Source organism: Myxocyprinus asiaticus, chromosome 7, assembly GCF_019703515.2.
Source record: "Myxocyprinus asiaticus isolate MX2 ecotype Aquarium Trade chromosome 7, UBuf_Myxa_2, whole genome shotgun sequence".
NCBI lineage: Eukaryota > Metazoa > Chordata > Actinopteri > Cypriniformes > Catostomidae > Myxocyprinus > Myxocyprinus asiaticus.
In genome coordinates, this window is record NC_059350.1 from 25,540,766 (window position 1) to 25,557,253 (window position 16,488).

Genomic DNA, 16,488 nt, shown 5'->3' on the forward strand with positions numbered 1-16,488 from the left:
ACATATTATCTCTAAAAGACTACACTAACCAGGCTGACGAATCTGACATTAGAAGCCTATGCATTTTCATTGTTAAGGGATTCAGTGGAAAATCTGAAGGTCCTAGGGGGTGACTTTGTTTCTGATTCTGATTGGTTAAACTTTTCGTCACTATTCGTTAACTGACAAAGTCTGCAAACGGACAGAATCAGAGGAAAGCAATTGAAAATACATTAGCAAATAAAAATAAATGAGAATAAAAGAGACATTATTTATTTATTTATTTTGAGACCTGTTCTGCCAGAAGAGAAGGCTTTGTTGGCCCTCAGAGTTTGCCACTGACATAACCCCATATATTACACCAAGGATATGTAAGCAAGTGAGAATGTATCTCGCTATAATAGCCAATTGTTGCTGCATCATCATGACATGCATCATGAAAAATGGCATCAATAATGACAAAATAATGGCATTTTATGTTTTTGTTATCATACAGTATGGATAAATGTTTATTAAACATTTATAACATCTGAGTTAAAAATGTCTCACTATTTGAAAAGTATTGCATGCCAGTCATGCAATCCTTGTGCCTCTTTACAACTGCACAGCAATGATTTCTAATGCATCTGGATGTTTATTATTACTCATTAATAAACATATATAACCCCTTAAAAAAGTAACTTAAATGCAAAGATTATACATTATTACATTTAGGCCCTTTATCACATGAGATCTTAAAGTTTTATATTCAGACCCTTTTTTATATTTGGCCCAAATATAATAACATTTCCCCATTAATTACATTTAGGACCAAAAGTTATGATATTCAGACCCTTTTTACATTTAGGGCTTTTATTTCATTTAGCACCTTTATTACTTTTTGGACCAAATGTTTTTAAATTTATAGCCTTTTTTGCATTTAGGAAAAATTATTACATTATGGCCCTCAACAAAGATAGTTATGAAATTCTCCAAAGAAATAACAAAAACAAATGTCAAGTTTTTATGACATTGATAACTGACAATCGGTTGCCAACCCAACAGTGGGTTGCATGATCTTTACATAGGTTCAAATGTGTAAAGATCAGGCAACCCAGTCATCCTCTTGGGGAGATTTATTCTTAGTGCTATTTTACACTGTAAATACAAATACAGGTGATTCATACTGTCTCACTGATAAATACAGGTAATTGGCAATGTGTGTTTTTGTAGCTAGAGGTGAATGTGCAGATACATATTTTTACAGTATAACTTAAACTCAGAGTTTCATGTGTGTAATCCCTGAATGTGAATGTACTTAGTGCAACTTCAGAAGACTTGGACTTTCATGTAAATGATCAGTGCACACATATATATTTGATACTGCATGGTTAAGATTATAAGGCTTAAAACACTTTGAAAAACACTTCATAAGGCCTTTTAAAAGTAGTAAAAGGCACCTGCGAATGCACTATATTTGAAAGAAATACTAATAAAAAAATTAAATAATTTCATAACTAACACATAAGACAGACATCCATAAATAGCTAAATATTTTTGAAGTACAGCTCTTAAGCAGCCACAGACGATTAAATTTGTTTTTTTGGAAAAAATACAATAATACAATACTAATTACTAGTGCTTTTTTAAAATATACTGTATGTGTAAACATACCCGAAAGTGCTGGATATGCACACATCACATAAAAAATAAATAAAACACATTTATACCAGAGACTTGCTTGCAAAGACATTTAAAGACCTAACAAATAGACAAAGCCTTGCAAAAACACATGGTCACTAAAAAGCACTTGGCAACATAATTTAAAAAAAACTATTTTTACGCCAAACTATCTTTGCATCAATAAGAACTTAAGCTGTTCATAACAAAGCTATCAAATTCCTGATTGCTACAAAATGAGGCAGTGTCCGGTGGTGTACATGTAATCAATAATCTAAGTGTATACTCTTTTTTTTTTTTAAGACTTTAATTTCTCTTTGGCACTGTATCTTCATTAGTCATCTGCGAACTGCTATTTTGTATTTCTGTCCCTCAATATTTAAGATTAAGATCATTTCTTCCAGCAGACTAGATCCAAACCAAATATGGATCAGATTTCATTTCCATTCTCCTATTGGTCTATCGCCACTTCATTACAACCAAAACCTCCAGACATGGCTCCAGACCTATATCAATAGGCTGCAGTCCTGTTCTGTCTGTCTTTGGGTCATCTGGTCTTGCGATCATTTAGGACCATTTGGTGTCCATTAGATTCCAGGCCATCAAGTTTGAGGTGGGACTGACTATAGCGGCGGATTAGAGCGCCAGGGATTAGAGCGACACATGCGATCAGCAGAAGCTGCAGCAGAGTCCCCCACGAAAAGATGTCATCCAAAGAGCGAATCTCAGACAAGATGGCTCCCGTCCGGACACAGATAAAATTGTAAGGGATTAGACCTGGGGAGCAATAAAAAAAATTCAGAATCATGATGTTATTAAGAAGAAACTAATTTTTATCTTAATTATTTCAAGGTATGAATTGAGTCTGGTCCACAGAATTGTTATAATAGACAACCATTAGAAAGATTCAAATTATAGTGAACACCCACCACACAGAAAACAAATAGGGGTGAATTCACTTTTGTGCATGGTATTTCAGTGCCACCTGCAATCCAGTTTAACTAGGCACTAAATGTGCTAAAATAGTGCTGCACCATAACTATTTAAGCTCAGTCATTGTCATTCTTTTCAAGCAAATTGTGTTCAGCCCAATTTATTTTTATTTTTTTTATTATGATTTTTTTTTTTGGTACCATTTCCTGATTTGCATAATTCCTTTAGTATCGGTGAATAAACAACGTACTAGTACTATGTTCAACTATACTGTTTGCCAATACTAGTATTGGCAAATAGTATGGGCAAATAAACAATGCTATCAGTGGGTACAATACCCCACCAACCCCCCTTAATCATCATTCATAACTGTAATGTAATGAGAGCTCACCGATGAGGATGGAGAAGAAGAATATGGGGATGGGGATGTTGAGGATTGGGGAGGTGACATTCAAGAACCAGTTAGGTGTCATGGGAAAGAACCGCAGAAAAAGCAAAAAGAAGAACAAAGTTCTTCTGTTCTGTTCCACCTAAGAGAGAGAGACAGAGATTATATCATTATGTGTTCATGCATCACTTTTCAACTCCAACTCTCTGAGGCATAAGTTCTATGGACCGCTGATGTAGATATCAACTACTGTCTTACTGATCATGTAGATCATTTGGGAAAGATTTTGAGAAATGCAATTGTTTTTATGTCTTGACATGTTCATTTCCAACTAGGGATGTGCACCAAGTAATCGACTAATCGAGTACTCATTCAGCATCTGCTAATCAACTATTAAAAATACTACTCGAAAATCGCAAATTGATTTTCCTTTGCATATTTGCCTGACGTAGGCAATGCTAAATTACACTGTACTTCCCCTCTGAATGTCTCACTAAATCGCTCATTAATGCATTGAGAATTGGTCACACTTTATATTAGGTGGCCTTAACTTCTATGTACTAACATTAAAGACATACAAGACTATGTATTTACTGTGTAACTACATGTTGGTCTGCAAAATGCATTAAATGCAATTTAAATGTAATTACAATGCAACAATATGTATGTACATAATAAGTACATTGTATCAAATGATTAAGTACATAGTAGTTAAGGCCACCTAATATAAAGTGGGTCCAAGAATTGTAATGAAATTGTAATAAATAAATTATAATTTAATTAATCCATATTATTATAATTATTAGGGGTCAAGCCCTGAAAGAGCGTATTGTAATCGTTAGTGTTCTTATTCTTCTTCTTCTGCCATGGGAGTCTATGGAAGCCCATAGAACCGTTCGCAGATAAAGTTATGAAATTTTGCACACAGCTAGAGAACAGTCTGAATCGATAGCACAGCAAATTTGGAGTCTGTAACTCAAACCCTTTAGTGCCACTAACAGGTCAAATTTTCACTCATGTTTATGCTAATAACTTTTGAACTGTTATCCCTTTTTTTTTCGATGTTTGAAATCATTCCTGAGAAATAGCTTCACGAAGTTGACGGCAAGCATGCCAAAATGGACTTCATGCTGTATCTCCGCAACACTTGCCTTGAGGTCACCTGCAGCATTTCGCTACACTGCCCCCTACTGGTCAGGAGATAGCAAAACCGGCTATTTTGGCTTATTACTCTTGAACACTCTGGCCAAAAATTATAAAACTGGTCTCTTTAGATTCAGTGAAACATTCAGAGTTAAGCGATACCCAATTTTCCCATGTCGGCCATTTTGGGTGTCGGCCATTTTGAATTGTGTCGTAAAATGCTGTATTTTATGAATGCATTGGTGTAACGTTACGAAACTTTGTATGTGTCATCAGAACCATGCCCTGAAAGTGCCTGAGAAATTTGGGTCCGGCGCCAACTAGTAGTGTAAAAATGATTTTTTTATTACTTTGTGAGCTTATAACTTTTAGTGGCATTGGTCTATTTTCACAGGACTGGTCTCGTTAAGTTCGGGAGGACTTGCAGAGCACAACAATACCATATTTGCTACGGTTCGCCATATGACCTGTTGCCACTTCGAAAATAGTTCCGAAACTACTTTAGCAAATTGCTTCAAAGCCGTTCGTCCGATCGGAATGAAACCACCAAAATAAGAAGTGTCATTAGTAAATTTCTTAAGTTAAAAGAGAACATAGCAAAATTTTTTTCGTAAATGCCAAAAACAGGCCAATTAATTTTAAAATGGTCTCTGCTTTTATGTAAATTGATATAACTCTAAAGTAAAATTATATATTTTCACCAAACTTGACACACTTATATAAGGGCTCAACCTGAGAACACACAGAAAAAGTTGTGGGGTTTGGCCATTTGGTGGCGCTATAACAGGGAACAATATGAAAGTGGCTCTGAATGTAGAAACATTGGTCTGATTAATTTCAAAAATTGCATGCAGTGTCTTTGCATTCAGTGTCTTTATAGGAGTTGCCATCGTTGATCATGTTTTTAAAAAAATACCAAAGAAGAATTAAGGCTGTTGCATTTGCTTAGTAAAATGAAAATATTTTAGGACCTTGCCCTAGGTGGTCATTGTGAATTCTGGATGCCCTGTAGTAAACAATGGCTAAATGTGCTTGCTTGAAATATTTCAATCAATTAGACAAATTGTTTTCAATTAAGTTACTGTCATGGAAATAATCTGAACTTTTTTTTTTTAGTTTAAATTGGATTAAACTAAATATTGCATAGATGTCTATAAATGTATTGCATATAACTTTATGGATGTAAAAATTAACTTTTCCAATTTTTTCCAAACAATGTTGCACTTAACACCCTCTGCACAACCTTGAGTAAACACTCTTTATCAATGTACTAATAGCCAAACGAGCAAGCACTTTTGTTCTGCCGATGATAGAGATTTTAATGTGCAACTAGTACACGCAAATAGAACAGTAGTGTATCTTGAGAAACATGGCCATAGATGTTTGTTTTTTTATCTTTAACTCCTACAGCATTCATCAGAATTCTAACTTAAAATGTGTCTCGATGCTTCTTTCGCTGCTCATGCTGCCGATAATTGGCTTGACCCTGGTATTGCTACTTGCAGCTATATTTATTATTATTATTATTATTATTATTATTATTATCAAGTTTTCCAAACGTAACACAAAGTTTGCTGAAGTTAGCTCATTTAGAAACTGTTCTTGGTAACGTTTGTGAATAAAACAAAATATTAATTTCATGTATGTGTCATAGCTGATATTTTTAACTTATATTATAATTTACAAGTAATCGATAACTCTTTTTTTGTGGGTTAGAAACTCAACAATAAAAGTACTCAATAATTCCCATCCCCATTTCCAAACAGTCCAAAATCCAAACTGATTAGACAAGCCACATTCAACGCCGTTAATCCTGTAACTACACATTAGGCAGTATACTAATGCACTAATTTGCTGTGTTGCTTGGCAACCGAAAAAAGCCAACAGTTAGGATAATAAACAAAATTACTTGGTGGAAAAATAGTTTATTCAGATAATAAGTAATAATAAATACAATTCTATTAGTAAAATTAAAATATTTTTGGAACTTGTCCTGGGTGGTCATTGTGAATTCTGGATGCCCTGTAGTAAACAATGGCTAAATGTGCTTGCTTGAAATATTTCAATCAATTAGACAAATTTTTTCAGTTAAGTTACTGTCATGGAAATAATCTAAACTTTTTTTTTGTTTGTTTAAATTGGATTAAACTAAATATTGCATAGATGTCTATAAATGTATTGCATATAACTTTATGGATGTAAAAACTAACTTTTCCAATTTTTTTCCAAAAAATCCTACAAAGTGCTTGAAAATACACTAAACAATGTATAGTGTGCAATGTTGCACTTAACACCCTCTGCACAACCTTGAGTAAATGCTCTTTATCAATATACTAATAGCCAAAAGAGCAAGCACTTTTGTTCTGCCGATGATAGAGATTTTAATGTGCAACTAGTACACGCAAATAGAACAGTAGTGTATCTTGAGAAACATGGCCATAGATGTTTTTTTTTTTTATCTTTAACTCCTACAGCATTCATCAGAATTCTAACTTAAAATGTGTCACGATGCTTCTTTCGCTGCTCATGCTGCCGATAATTGGCTTGACCCTGGTATTGCTGCTTGCAGCTATATTTATTATTATTATTATTATTATCAAGTTTTCCAAAAGTAACACAAAGTTTGTTGAAGTTAGCTCATTTAGAAACTGTTCTTGGTAATGTTTGTGAATAAAACAAAATATTAATTTCATGTATGTGTCATACCTGTTATTTTTAACTTATATTATAATTTACAAGTAATCGATAACTCTTTTTTTTGGGGGTTAGAAACTCAACAGTAAAAGTACTCAATAATTCCCATCCCCATTTCCAACTGATTAGACAAGCCACGTTCAAAGCCATTAATCCTGTAACTGCACATTATGCAGTATACTAATGCACTAATTTCCTATGTTGCTTGGCAACCGAAAAAAGCCAACAGTTAGGATAATAAACAAAATTACTTGGTGGAAAAATAGTTTATTCAGATAATAAGTAATAATAAATTCAATTCTATTAAATATTAGTGTCTTTCATCAGCGCTGTTGCTGCTGTTTTAAACAAGCATTAGGCCAGTCGAATCCATGCATTACAGTGATTTTTAACAAAATAAACGTGTATATATTTGTATAAATTAACTTGCCCACAAAGATATCCAAAAGCACTGTCACACATACTCAACTTACTCGTACTCACACTAACTGTTTATTTTTAAAGCACTAAATAATGGGAAATCCCTCCATCATGTGCTAAACACACAGAGGTGACCCACCTTTCTCTGCAGCATGGCCACTTTCTCAGGGAAGAGCCTGATGATGTGGCGTTTGCCAAATGTGCGAGACAGTAGATAGCAGTTGGTGGAGCCCACTGTGGTCAAAGTGCAGGCAATGAGGAGCCCATGCCATGGCCCAAACAATGCCCCGGCCAGCATGTTCTAAACATGACAAGAAATATGGATAGTAAAAGATGTTTTATCAGATCAAGTAGATCAGGTATATATTAGTCATATACTGTATCTAAATAACATATGTATACAGTGTATAGTATATGGCATTTTCTCCAAGAAAGGATACATGATGCCGTTTAGTGATAGAAATTGGTGACAATACTTTTAAAGTTCTAAATATGAGATGACTCTTAGGTGTACATATAGAGCAAACCCTTTAACACAGTAGACCAGGGCTGTAACCACCACAGACATTGGAGTTTCTCTAATATTAAGATTAGTGGTCAATAAGTATGGGGTTTTCAATGACAGATTCCAAAACTTTTACATTTGCTACCTCCAAAATCTTGAACAGCTGGTTATGTATTTGAAGTATCCATCTGTTACTTACCAAAAAGGACGAGCCTGGGATGGCAAAGGATTGCTTGTAGAGGTAGGCACTGCAGTAGAGGATGAATATATAACCAGTGTGTTCTGTCTTATAGAACTTCAGCAAATCAGCTAGTTCCCTCAGCTCATCCAAGTCAGATGGGAACTTCAACCTAGAGAAAATAGAAGACACTGTGCAATCAGTAAAGCATTTAAATTACATTAAACACCTGCAAGATATGTTTCTTTATGAAAGTCAGCACTATGGAGAAATAGCAATGGTTAAAGTGGATACTGTAGTTACTCTTCAGGTTATGACCAGAAATATAAACATATACATGAAACTAATGATTTGAAATAGCTTAATGCCGCCCTCTGGTGGGACTCTGGTACATCACTGCAGAGGTAAGCTGTATCGATTCCACAAACATATTTCAGCAATTCCTCACAACACAAAAATTATTTATGTGACTTTTAATGTTTTAAAATAAAGTTTACTCACTAAAAAATTTGAATACATTTTTTTTTATGGGTGAAAGGGCAGCTCTCCAAGTGCAGCCTTGACATGGTGCACCATGAAAAAAAAAGATATTAAAATGACCACCAGGATGTAGTGTGACCAGAAAAAAAGCTTCTTATTGGTTTATTAAATGTCATCCCTTAATTATTAACCCTTTTATTGCCATATTGTATGGATCATGTGCTTGCAAAGTGAACAAAATGGGTTGTTACCCTGAGGCAACACGATGCGATAAAGGTTAAATAGATAGTTCACCCACAAATGAAACTTCTCTCATCATTTACTCATGCCATCCCAGATGTGTATGACTTTCTTTCTTCTGCTGAACACAAACAAATATTTTTGGAAGAAAATCTCAGCTCATCTCAATACAATGCAAGTGAATGGTGACCAAAACTTTGAAGCTCCAAAAACCACATAAAGTCAACAAAAAAGTAATCCATATGACTCCAGTGTTTTAATCCATGTCTTCTTAAGCGATCTAATCAATTTTGGGTGAGAAGAGACAAAAATATAACTCCTTTTTCACTGTACATCTTACATCAAGCAGTTTCTAGTCACAATCATGATCTCAAGCTCAATTACAGTGCTCGATTACTGATTAGTGCTTGACGCATGATCAGAACGCTAGATGGTGCTATAGGTACTGTAATTGAGCTTGAAATCATGATCGCCAAGGAGACTGCTGATGTCAAGATTTATTGTGAAAAGAAGATATAGTTTGGTCTGTTCTCACCCAAAACCAATTTGATCGCTTCGATCCAGAAGACCTGGATTAAAACACTGGAGACTATGGATTAATTTTATGCTGCCTTTATGTGATTTTTGGAGCTTCAAAGTTTTGGTCACCATTCACTTGCATTGTATGGACCTACAGAGCTGAGATATTCTTCTAAAAATCTTCATTTGTGTTCTGCAGAAGAAAGAAAGTCATTCACATCTGGAAAGGCATGAGGGTGAGTAAATGATGAGAGAATTTTCATTTTTGGGGTGAACTATCCCTTTAAGTTATTCTTCAGAAGCAATTGATTTTTGAGTTTGAGGGTTAAAAAAGACTCTCTCTCTGTGTGTGTGTGTGTGTGTGTGTGTATGTGTGTGTGTGTGTGTGTGTGTGTGTGTGTGTGTGTGTGTGTGTGTGTGTGTGTCTGGGATCACATGCCTGAAGTTCAAATGAAGTCTTAAACCATCAGAGAGTTCAGATCAGAAAAGGGTGAGACCAAATTCTAAACTGCTGATAGTTTTTAGAAATGATGGACAACTCTCCTACGGCTCTTTTACAAACGTAAAATAAAATGAATGGGTGAATAATCTGGACACAAGACTGTCTGAAAGATGAGTAAGAAAGACAGTGAAATTTGCCATCAGGATGAGTGAAGGAATGAAACATGATACACCAAGTAGACAAAAATAGTCTCATACCCTCAGCTGTGTAAATGTGTTAGTGTGTGTTTGTGTGCTCGCATTTGATTGGATGACTGGCTGTTGAAAACCCTCCTGTATCCAAACACAAGCACTCTACAACTCACATGATCATCAACAAACATGTGGATGTACCAAAGTCTAAGATTTTCATTGCATGGTCAAAGGTCTCTTACCAGCTGAGGAATCACATCTTGTCCAGCCCTGGCTAATCTTAGCTTCTTACTGCTGTCCAGGTGGTAATTTGGGCATCCAATGGGGCAGTATTCCACACCCATGTGCCAAAGCAGAGGTTTAATTTCACTTGCGTAATTCAAAGTGTGACAAACATAAACATGTGATATGCTTAATGCTGAGAGCACACTGAGTGCAGCCCCACAAGTGCAACATTATGGGAGCCTTCAGTGTAGGAGGTTGATGAGACAATTATGTATTAGTGTCAATAAAACAATAAAACAAAACTCTTAATAAGAATGTTACAAAACTGTCTAAATGGCTAGTCATGTTCAATGTGTTACCGTTATATAGTCTTAAAACAGCTGATGTTTATAGCTTTAGTGATACAACACGTTGCACACACATCACCCTCAAAGAGTGCTGAGCTATTTACACTATTGAACACAAGGTACAGCTGTCTCAGCCATCACTGCAGAACAACATGTTAAAAACTTCATCTCTTGCTCCTGGACTTTCTCCCAAGGAACAGAAGTGTGAGCTAATCTACCAATGAACCAAAGGATGCAGTTCACAAGACAGTAAGTAAAGGTCAGATCTTTAAACGAAATGTGATGATGGTGGGCATATATCAGATCGATTACTTGATATGAAACTTCAGCCTCTTTTCCACTGCTTTTGTTATTCTAAATATCTGGATGAATTCAGAAAGTGACTCAAGCATAAGAGCATTTGAGGCTTTGGAGACCTCTTTTCCTCCTCTTCTTTTCTTTTTATGTATTCACAAACTTTATTTTAACCTCTTTTCTACTGACATGCCAAACATACATGCAGCATTCCATAAAGCTTATGATGTATTCTCTTTCTCTCCCTCTCCTCTATATTGCACAGCTCAGCATATATAGGGGTTTTCAAGACACTCCAGAAGGGAGTTGTCTGATCTCATAACTGTCACTTCTTGCCCTCTGTCTGGCCCCAATCCTGGGATGTGTCTACTAATGCTGAGTTGCACTCAGATTTGGTCTCTAAATCTCACAGCAGTCAAGTTTACAGAGAGTTTAATACATTTAGAGATTCTCTAAAAATGCTTTTTAAGCACACAACACTATTGCAGAATAGATACACATCTTGTAAAGCTCACGCACGCACGCGCGCACACTGTGAAGTTAGCAAAACTCAAAATCTGAGGCACTCAGTTACATCAGTTAATAAACTTCAAAGTTTAAGTTCATAGAACTTTCAGATTTTGATTTTGTACTACACATACTAACTCATACATTTTGATGGCACATAACTTTAAATATAACTCTTTGGCTGAACTTAAATTACCATGTAACAACTTAAATACTTCAAGTAGAGGGAATCTACCTTGTTAGCTAGTACAAGCTAGCACACTGAATGCTAACATGCTGAATACATGATAACTGAAAACACGCTGTCTCTCAATGTCACTTCTTTTTGCGTTTTTACGTTCTTGTGGACTTGTTTGATGTCATCACCCACTTCCAAAAAAAGAAAACAGTTAAGAGGTTATTGAATCTACTTATCACAGCACATCTCAAAACTCACATAGATGCAATTTACATACCCAAGTCTTCTGAGTTTGCTCTTTCAAGGTAGTTAGTCAAGACTGATTTTCACAAGAACGCAAAAACGAGAACGCGTTCTTAGCATTGAGAAACACCGACTATGCTATGATTTGCATAGCAATTGCTCAATGAGTAATCTACTGTAGAACAATCTTAAAATGTACCTGTTCTCAACCTAAGCTCAATATTCACTATAATGGTAACCCCCCATAACTTTAACATAACAGAAACTCTTCTAAATAACACAACAAAACATTTAACATTAACAAGTCTTCCCTTTACATTAATCTTGCGCAAATTATAAAATGATCTAATGCATAATTTTAACATTGAATCTCCCCAAGTGCCATGAAAAGCATGCTGGGAAATAGAAATCCCCTGCCCAGTTTTAGTTAAATTTAAGCTCCTGCTGTAAATTTAAAGAGACAAGTTAATTAAACTCAAAACAATAAAACAATTCAGGTTACTTAAAAGGTGTCAGTTTTGTGAACGCAAAAGAAAGAGAATGTTCTAAATACTCATCACGGTTAATTTATTTGAACTAATTTGTATGATTACATTTTTCCCTACTCAAAACAATTAATTATTTTGAGCATAAGGCTTTACACACACATCTGAGAACCAGTTCCAAAATAAGAACTGTCCACCAGGGATCCGCTCCTTTAGAATTGATTTCTAGATGATGTGAGAGGACAGATAAAATTGTCTAGGAGGGGGGATTTTGATTTGGGTTGCATGCGAGCATCATGAAGAGTATAATATGATCTGGGCACTTCCCACACTGGACCCAGGGCTAGTCACAGTATAAAGTAACGCTGATGAAGAGAAAACGCAGGGCAGACAAGAGCGGAATGTTTTCTGGAATTTCTACACTGATATTTGCCACCTTCTGAGAATAATTGCCAAAGTTCCTTGCTCTGAACAAATCTCTTTCTCTGTGTTTCTTTCTCTCCCTCGCTATCACTCTCTTAGAATTTGAGATGAGGGTGTCTATATAATAATAAATAGACCAATATTGAGTCAAACAGACATGCAAGCAAATATAGAATAGTGTGAAAATACTGAAGATAGAGAAAATTTATAAAATAGAAAGAGGGAAAGGGTTGCTCCACACAGTTAAAAGAAAGCACTGTGTCACAAATTGGCTAAAAACCGAATGATACACTGTATAATCCTAATCTCCTTCCAGTTTACTACTGTTATGTGCTACAGTCATGTCATTAAAACAAACATGTTGATACATACTGTACATGGGACTCAAATTAAAAGGGTTTAAATTGAGCAAATCAAGTTTGTTCAGTATTGTTGTTTATACAAAGAAACACTTAGGTGAAGAATTTAAACAAACTAATAACTTAGTTAAAAGTCAAATAAATAATTTTTTGCCCACCAATTAAAAGGTAATAAATGTACAACTGTACATTTATCTTACAACTGTCTGTATGTCCACTGTAGGATATGACTTGAATTGGAGGGATTGTTCTCTGTACTCATCATCTCTCTTACTTGTTTGGTAGATGACCTGCTGATGTGTTTGTTGATCGAAGGTTGTTGTCACACATCTGTAAAATTTTAGTGTAATTTTAACTAATAATTACTTAAATAAAGATTTATTGCATTTAATTAACTGAAACTCTTAGATTGTTTATATAATTCATTATATCAAGTATTACACACATCCACTGTCAAATGTTTATACCTGGGTCATTGACAAATAAGGTTGTCCGAGGTAATAAAAATGAGAAATCTTAAAACACGTTTCAAGTTTGTAGAAATGTAATCTTGGCGTAATCTATGTTGATTTCATAATAATAATAATAATAATAAAAATTAAATAAAAAAATAAAAAAATAAAATGACTGCATGAAAATGTAAATAAATAAATACGTAAACAAATTTTCAGCTTTTAATGAGACATTTTTAATGTGTCTTGAATAACTTGCTAGATCCACATATAAAAATGCATCACGTCACTTACCCACAAGCTAAGTGTTTTATTGGAACAGTTTAATGGACAGTTATATGTGTTTCGTTTGGCTGAAAACTATAGAGTTGAAGTAGTAACTGCTTACAAAATAAACGTCCAAATATAAGATGTACTAGTGAAATATTACCTGTGTTCTTCCTCCTTCTGCTCATCGACTGTGTCTTCACTTGTGTGTTCAGGTTCAGTGTCGTCACTGCGCACAGCGCGCGGACCCGGCGGCAGGAACGCAGTCAACAGATACAAGTATAAAGTTGCCGCGGCCACCACGGCAATTAAACCCAAGATTGAGCGCATAGTCCCGGGCTAGATCTATCTGAAAAAATGTCTGCACTTGCTGCTACACCTGTTAAATAGCAAATCCTCTCAGTGGGCAGTTTATACATGTTACGTCTCCAGCCCTTATACATACGTGGACCTACTGTAATGCCACCATGTGAGTCAGTGAATCCCCTCATGACTGGGTGGACCTATCTGTCATATGAGACCCCCAAAATATGAACCCATAGCCAGTGGACACTGGGAACAGTTTTGTGAAGCTTTGAAAAACACCAACTTTATATATTATTAAACCCTATTTAAAATATATTATATTATTTTATATAATATAATATAATATAATATAATATAATATTTTTGTGATGGTTAGGAAAGGTGTCTGATTATTAGTGGTTATATGATCTTTTTGTTAGTAATATTTTACATACAAATATACAGGTGCATCTCAATAAATTAGAATGTTGTGGAAAAGTTCATTTATTTCAGTAATTCAACTCAAATTGTGAAACTCGTTTATTAAATAAATTCAGTGCACACAGACTGAAGTAGTTTAAGTCTTTGGTTCTTTTAATTGTGATGATTTTGGCTCACATTTAACAAAAACCCACCAATTCACTATCTCAGAAAATTAGAATACATCATAAGACCAATAAAAAAAACATTTTTAGTGAATTGTTGGCCTTCTGGAAAGTATGTTCATTTACTGTATATGTACTCAATACTTGGTAGGGGCTCCTTTTGCTTTAATTACTGCCTCAGTTCGGCGTGGCATGGAGGTGATCAGTTTGTGGCACTGCTGAGGTGGTATGGAAGCCCAGGTTTCTTTGACAGTGGCCTTCAGCTCATCTGCATTTTTTGGTCTCTTGTTTCTCATTTTCCTCTTGACAATACCCCATAGATTCTCTATGGGGTTCAGGTCTGGTGAGTTTGCTGGCCTGTCAAGCACACCAACACCATGGTCATTTAACCAACTTTTGGTGCTTTTGGCAGTGTGGGCAGGTGCCAAATCCTGCTGGAAAATGAAATCAGCATCTTTCAGCAGAAGGAAGCATGAAGTGCTCCAAAATTTCTTGGTAAACGGGTGCAGTGACTTTGGTTTTCAAAAAACACAATGGACCAACACCAGCAGATGACATTGCACCCCAAATCATCACAGACTGTGGAAACTTAACACTGGACTTCAAGCAAATTGGGCTATGAGCTTCTCCACCCTTCCTCCAGACTCTAGGACCTTGGTTTCCAAATGAAATACAAAACTTGCTCTCATCTGAAAAGAGGACTTTGGACCACTGGGCAACAGTCCAGTTCTTCTTCTCCTTAGCCCAGGTAAGATGCCTCTGACCTTGTCTGTGGTTCAGGAGTGGCTTAACAAGAGGAATACGACAACTGTAGCCAAATTCCTTGACATGTCTGTGTGTGGTGGCTCTTGATGCCTTGACCCCAGCCTCAGTCCATTCCTTGTGAAGTTCACCCAAATTCTTGAATCGATTTTGCTTGACAATCATAAGGCTGCGGTTCTCTCGGTTGGTTGTGCATCTTTTTCTTCCACACTTTTTCCTTCCACTCAACTTTCTGTTAACATGCTTGGATACAGCACTCTGTGAACAGCCAGCTTGAATGTTTGTGGCTTACCCTCCTTGTGAAGGGTGTCAGTGATTGTCTTCTGGACAACTGTCAGATCAGCGGTCTTCCCCATGATTGTGTAGCCTAGTGAACCAAACTGAGAGACCATTTTGAAGGCTCAGGAAACCTTTGCAGGTGTTTTGAGTTGATTATCTGATTGGCATGTCACCATATTCTAATTTTTTGAGATAGTGAATTGGTGGGTTTATGTTAAATGTGAGCCAAAATCATCACAATTAAAAGAACCAAAGACTTAAACTACTTCAGTCTGTGTGCATTGAATTTATTTAATACACGAGTTTCACAATTTGAGTTGAATTACTGAAATAAATGAACTTTTCCACGACATTCTAATTTATTGAGATGCACCTGTAAATTATATTAACATGAAAAAAGTTTTTGAAATTGATGACTTGGACCAAATAATAAAGAAAAGCAGCCAATAAGTGCCCAACATAGATTGGAACTCCTTCAATACTGTTTAAAAAGCATCCCAGGGTGATACCTCAAGAAGTTGGTTGAGAAAATGTCAAGGGTACATGTCTACAAATTCTAGGCAAATGGTGACTACTTTGAAGATGCTAAAATATAACACAATTTAGATTTATTTTGGATTTTGTTTAGTCACAACATAATTCCCATAGTTCCATTTATGTTATTCTATAGTTTTGATGACTTTGCTATTATTCTAAAATGTGAAAAAAAATTTATAATAAAGAATGAGTAAGTGTTTCAAAACTTTTGACCGGTAGTGTATATATATATATATATATATATATATATATACACTCAGCCACAACAGTAAAACCACCTGCCTAATATTGTGTAGGTCCCCCTTGTGCCGCCAAAACAGCGCCAACCCTTTCTTCTCACCACAATTATACAGAGCGATTATCTGAGTTACTGTAGACTTTATCAGTTCGAACCAATGGCCATTCTCTGTTGACCTCTCTCATCAACAAGGCATTTCTGTCAACAGAACGGCCACTCACCAGATGTTTT

At 35.6% G+C, this 16,488-nt stretch overlaps 1 protein-coding gene across 1 annotated transcript; it reads right to left on the reverse strand.

Moving 5' to 3' along the window:
- Positions 1–267: 267 nt before the first annotated feature.
- tmem41ab (transmembrane protein 41ab) lies at positions 268–14,011 on the reverse strand. The gene is made up of 5 exons (XM_051702567.1): positions 13,715–14,011; positions 7,921–8,071; positions 7,356–7,517; positions 2,963–3,101; positions 268–2,415 (listed from the first exon to the last, which is right to left on the reverse strand). Exons 1-5 carry the CDS (start codon positions 13,879–13,881, stop codon positions 2,186–2,188), a joined length of 849 nt encoding a protein of 282 aa, XP_051558527.1. The 5' UTR covers positions 13,882–14,011; the 3' UTR covers positions 268–2,185.
- Positions 14,012–16,488: the final 2,477 nt, after the last annotated feature.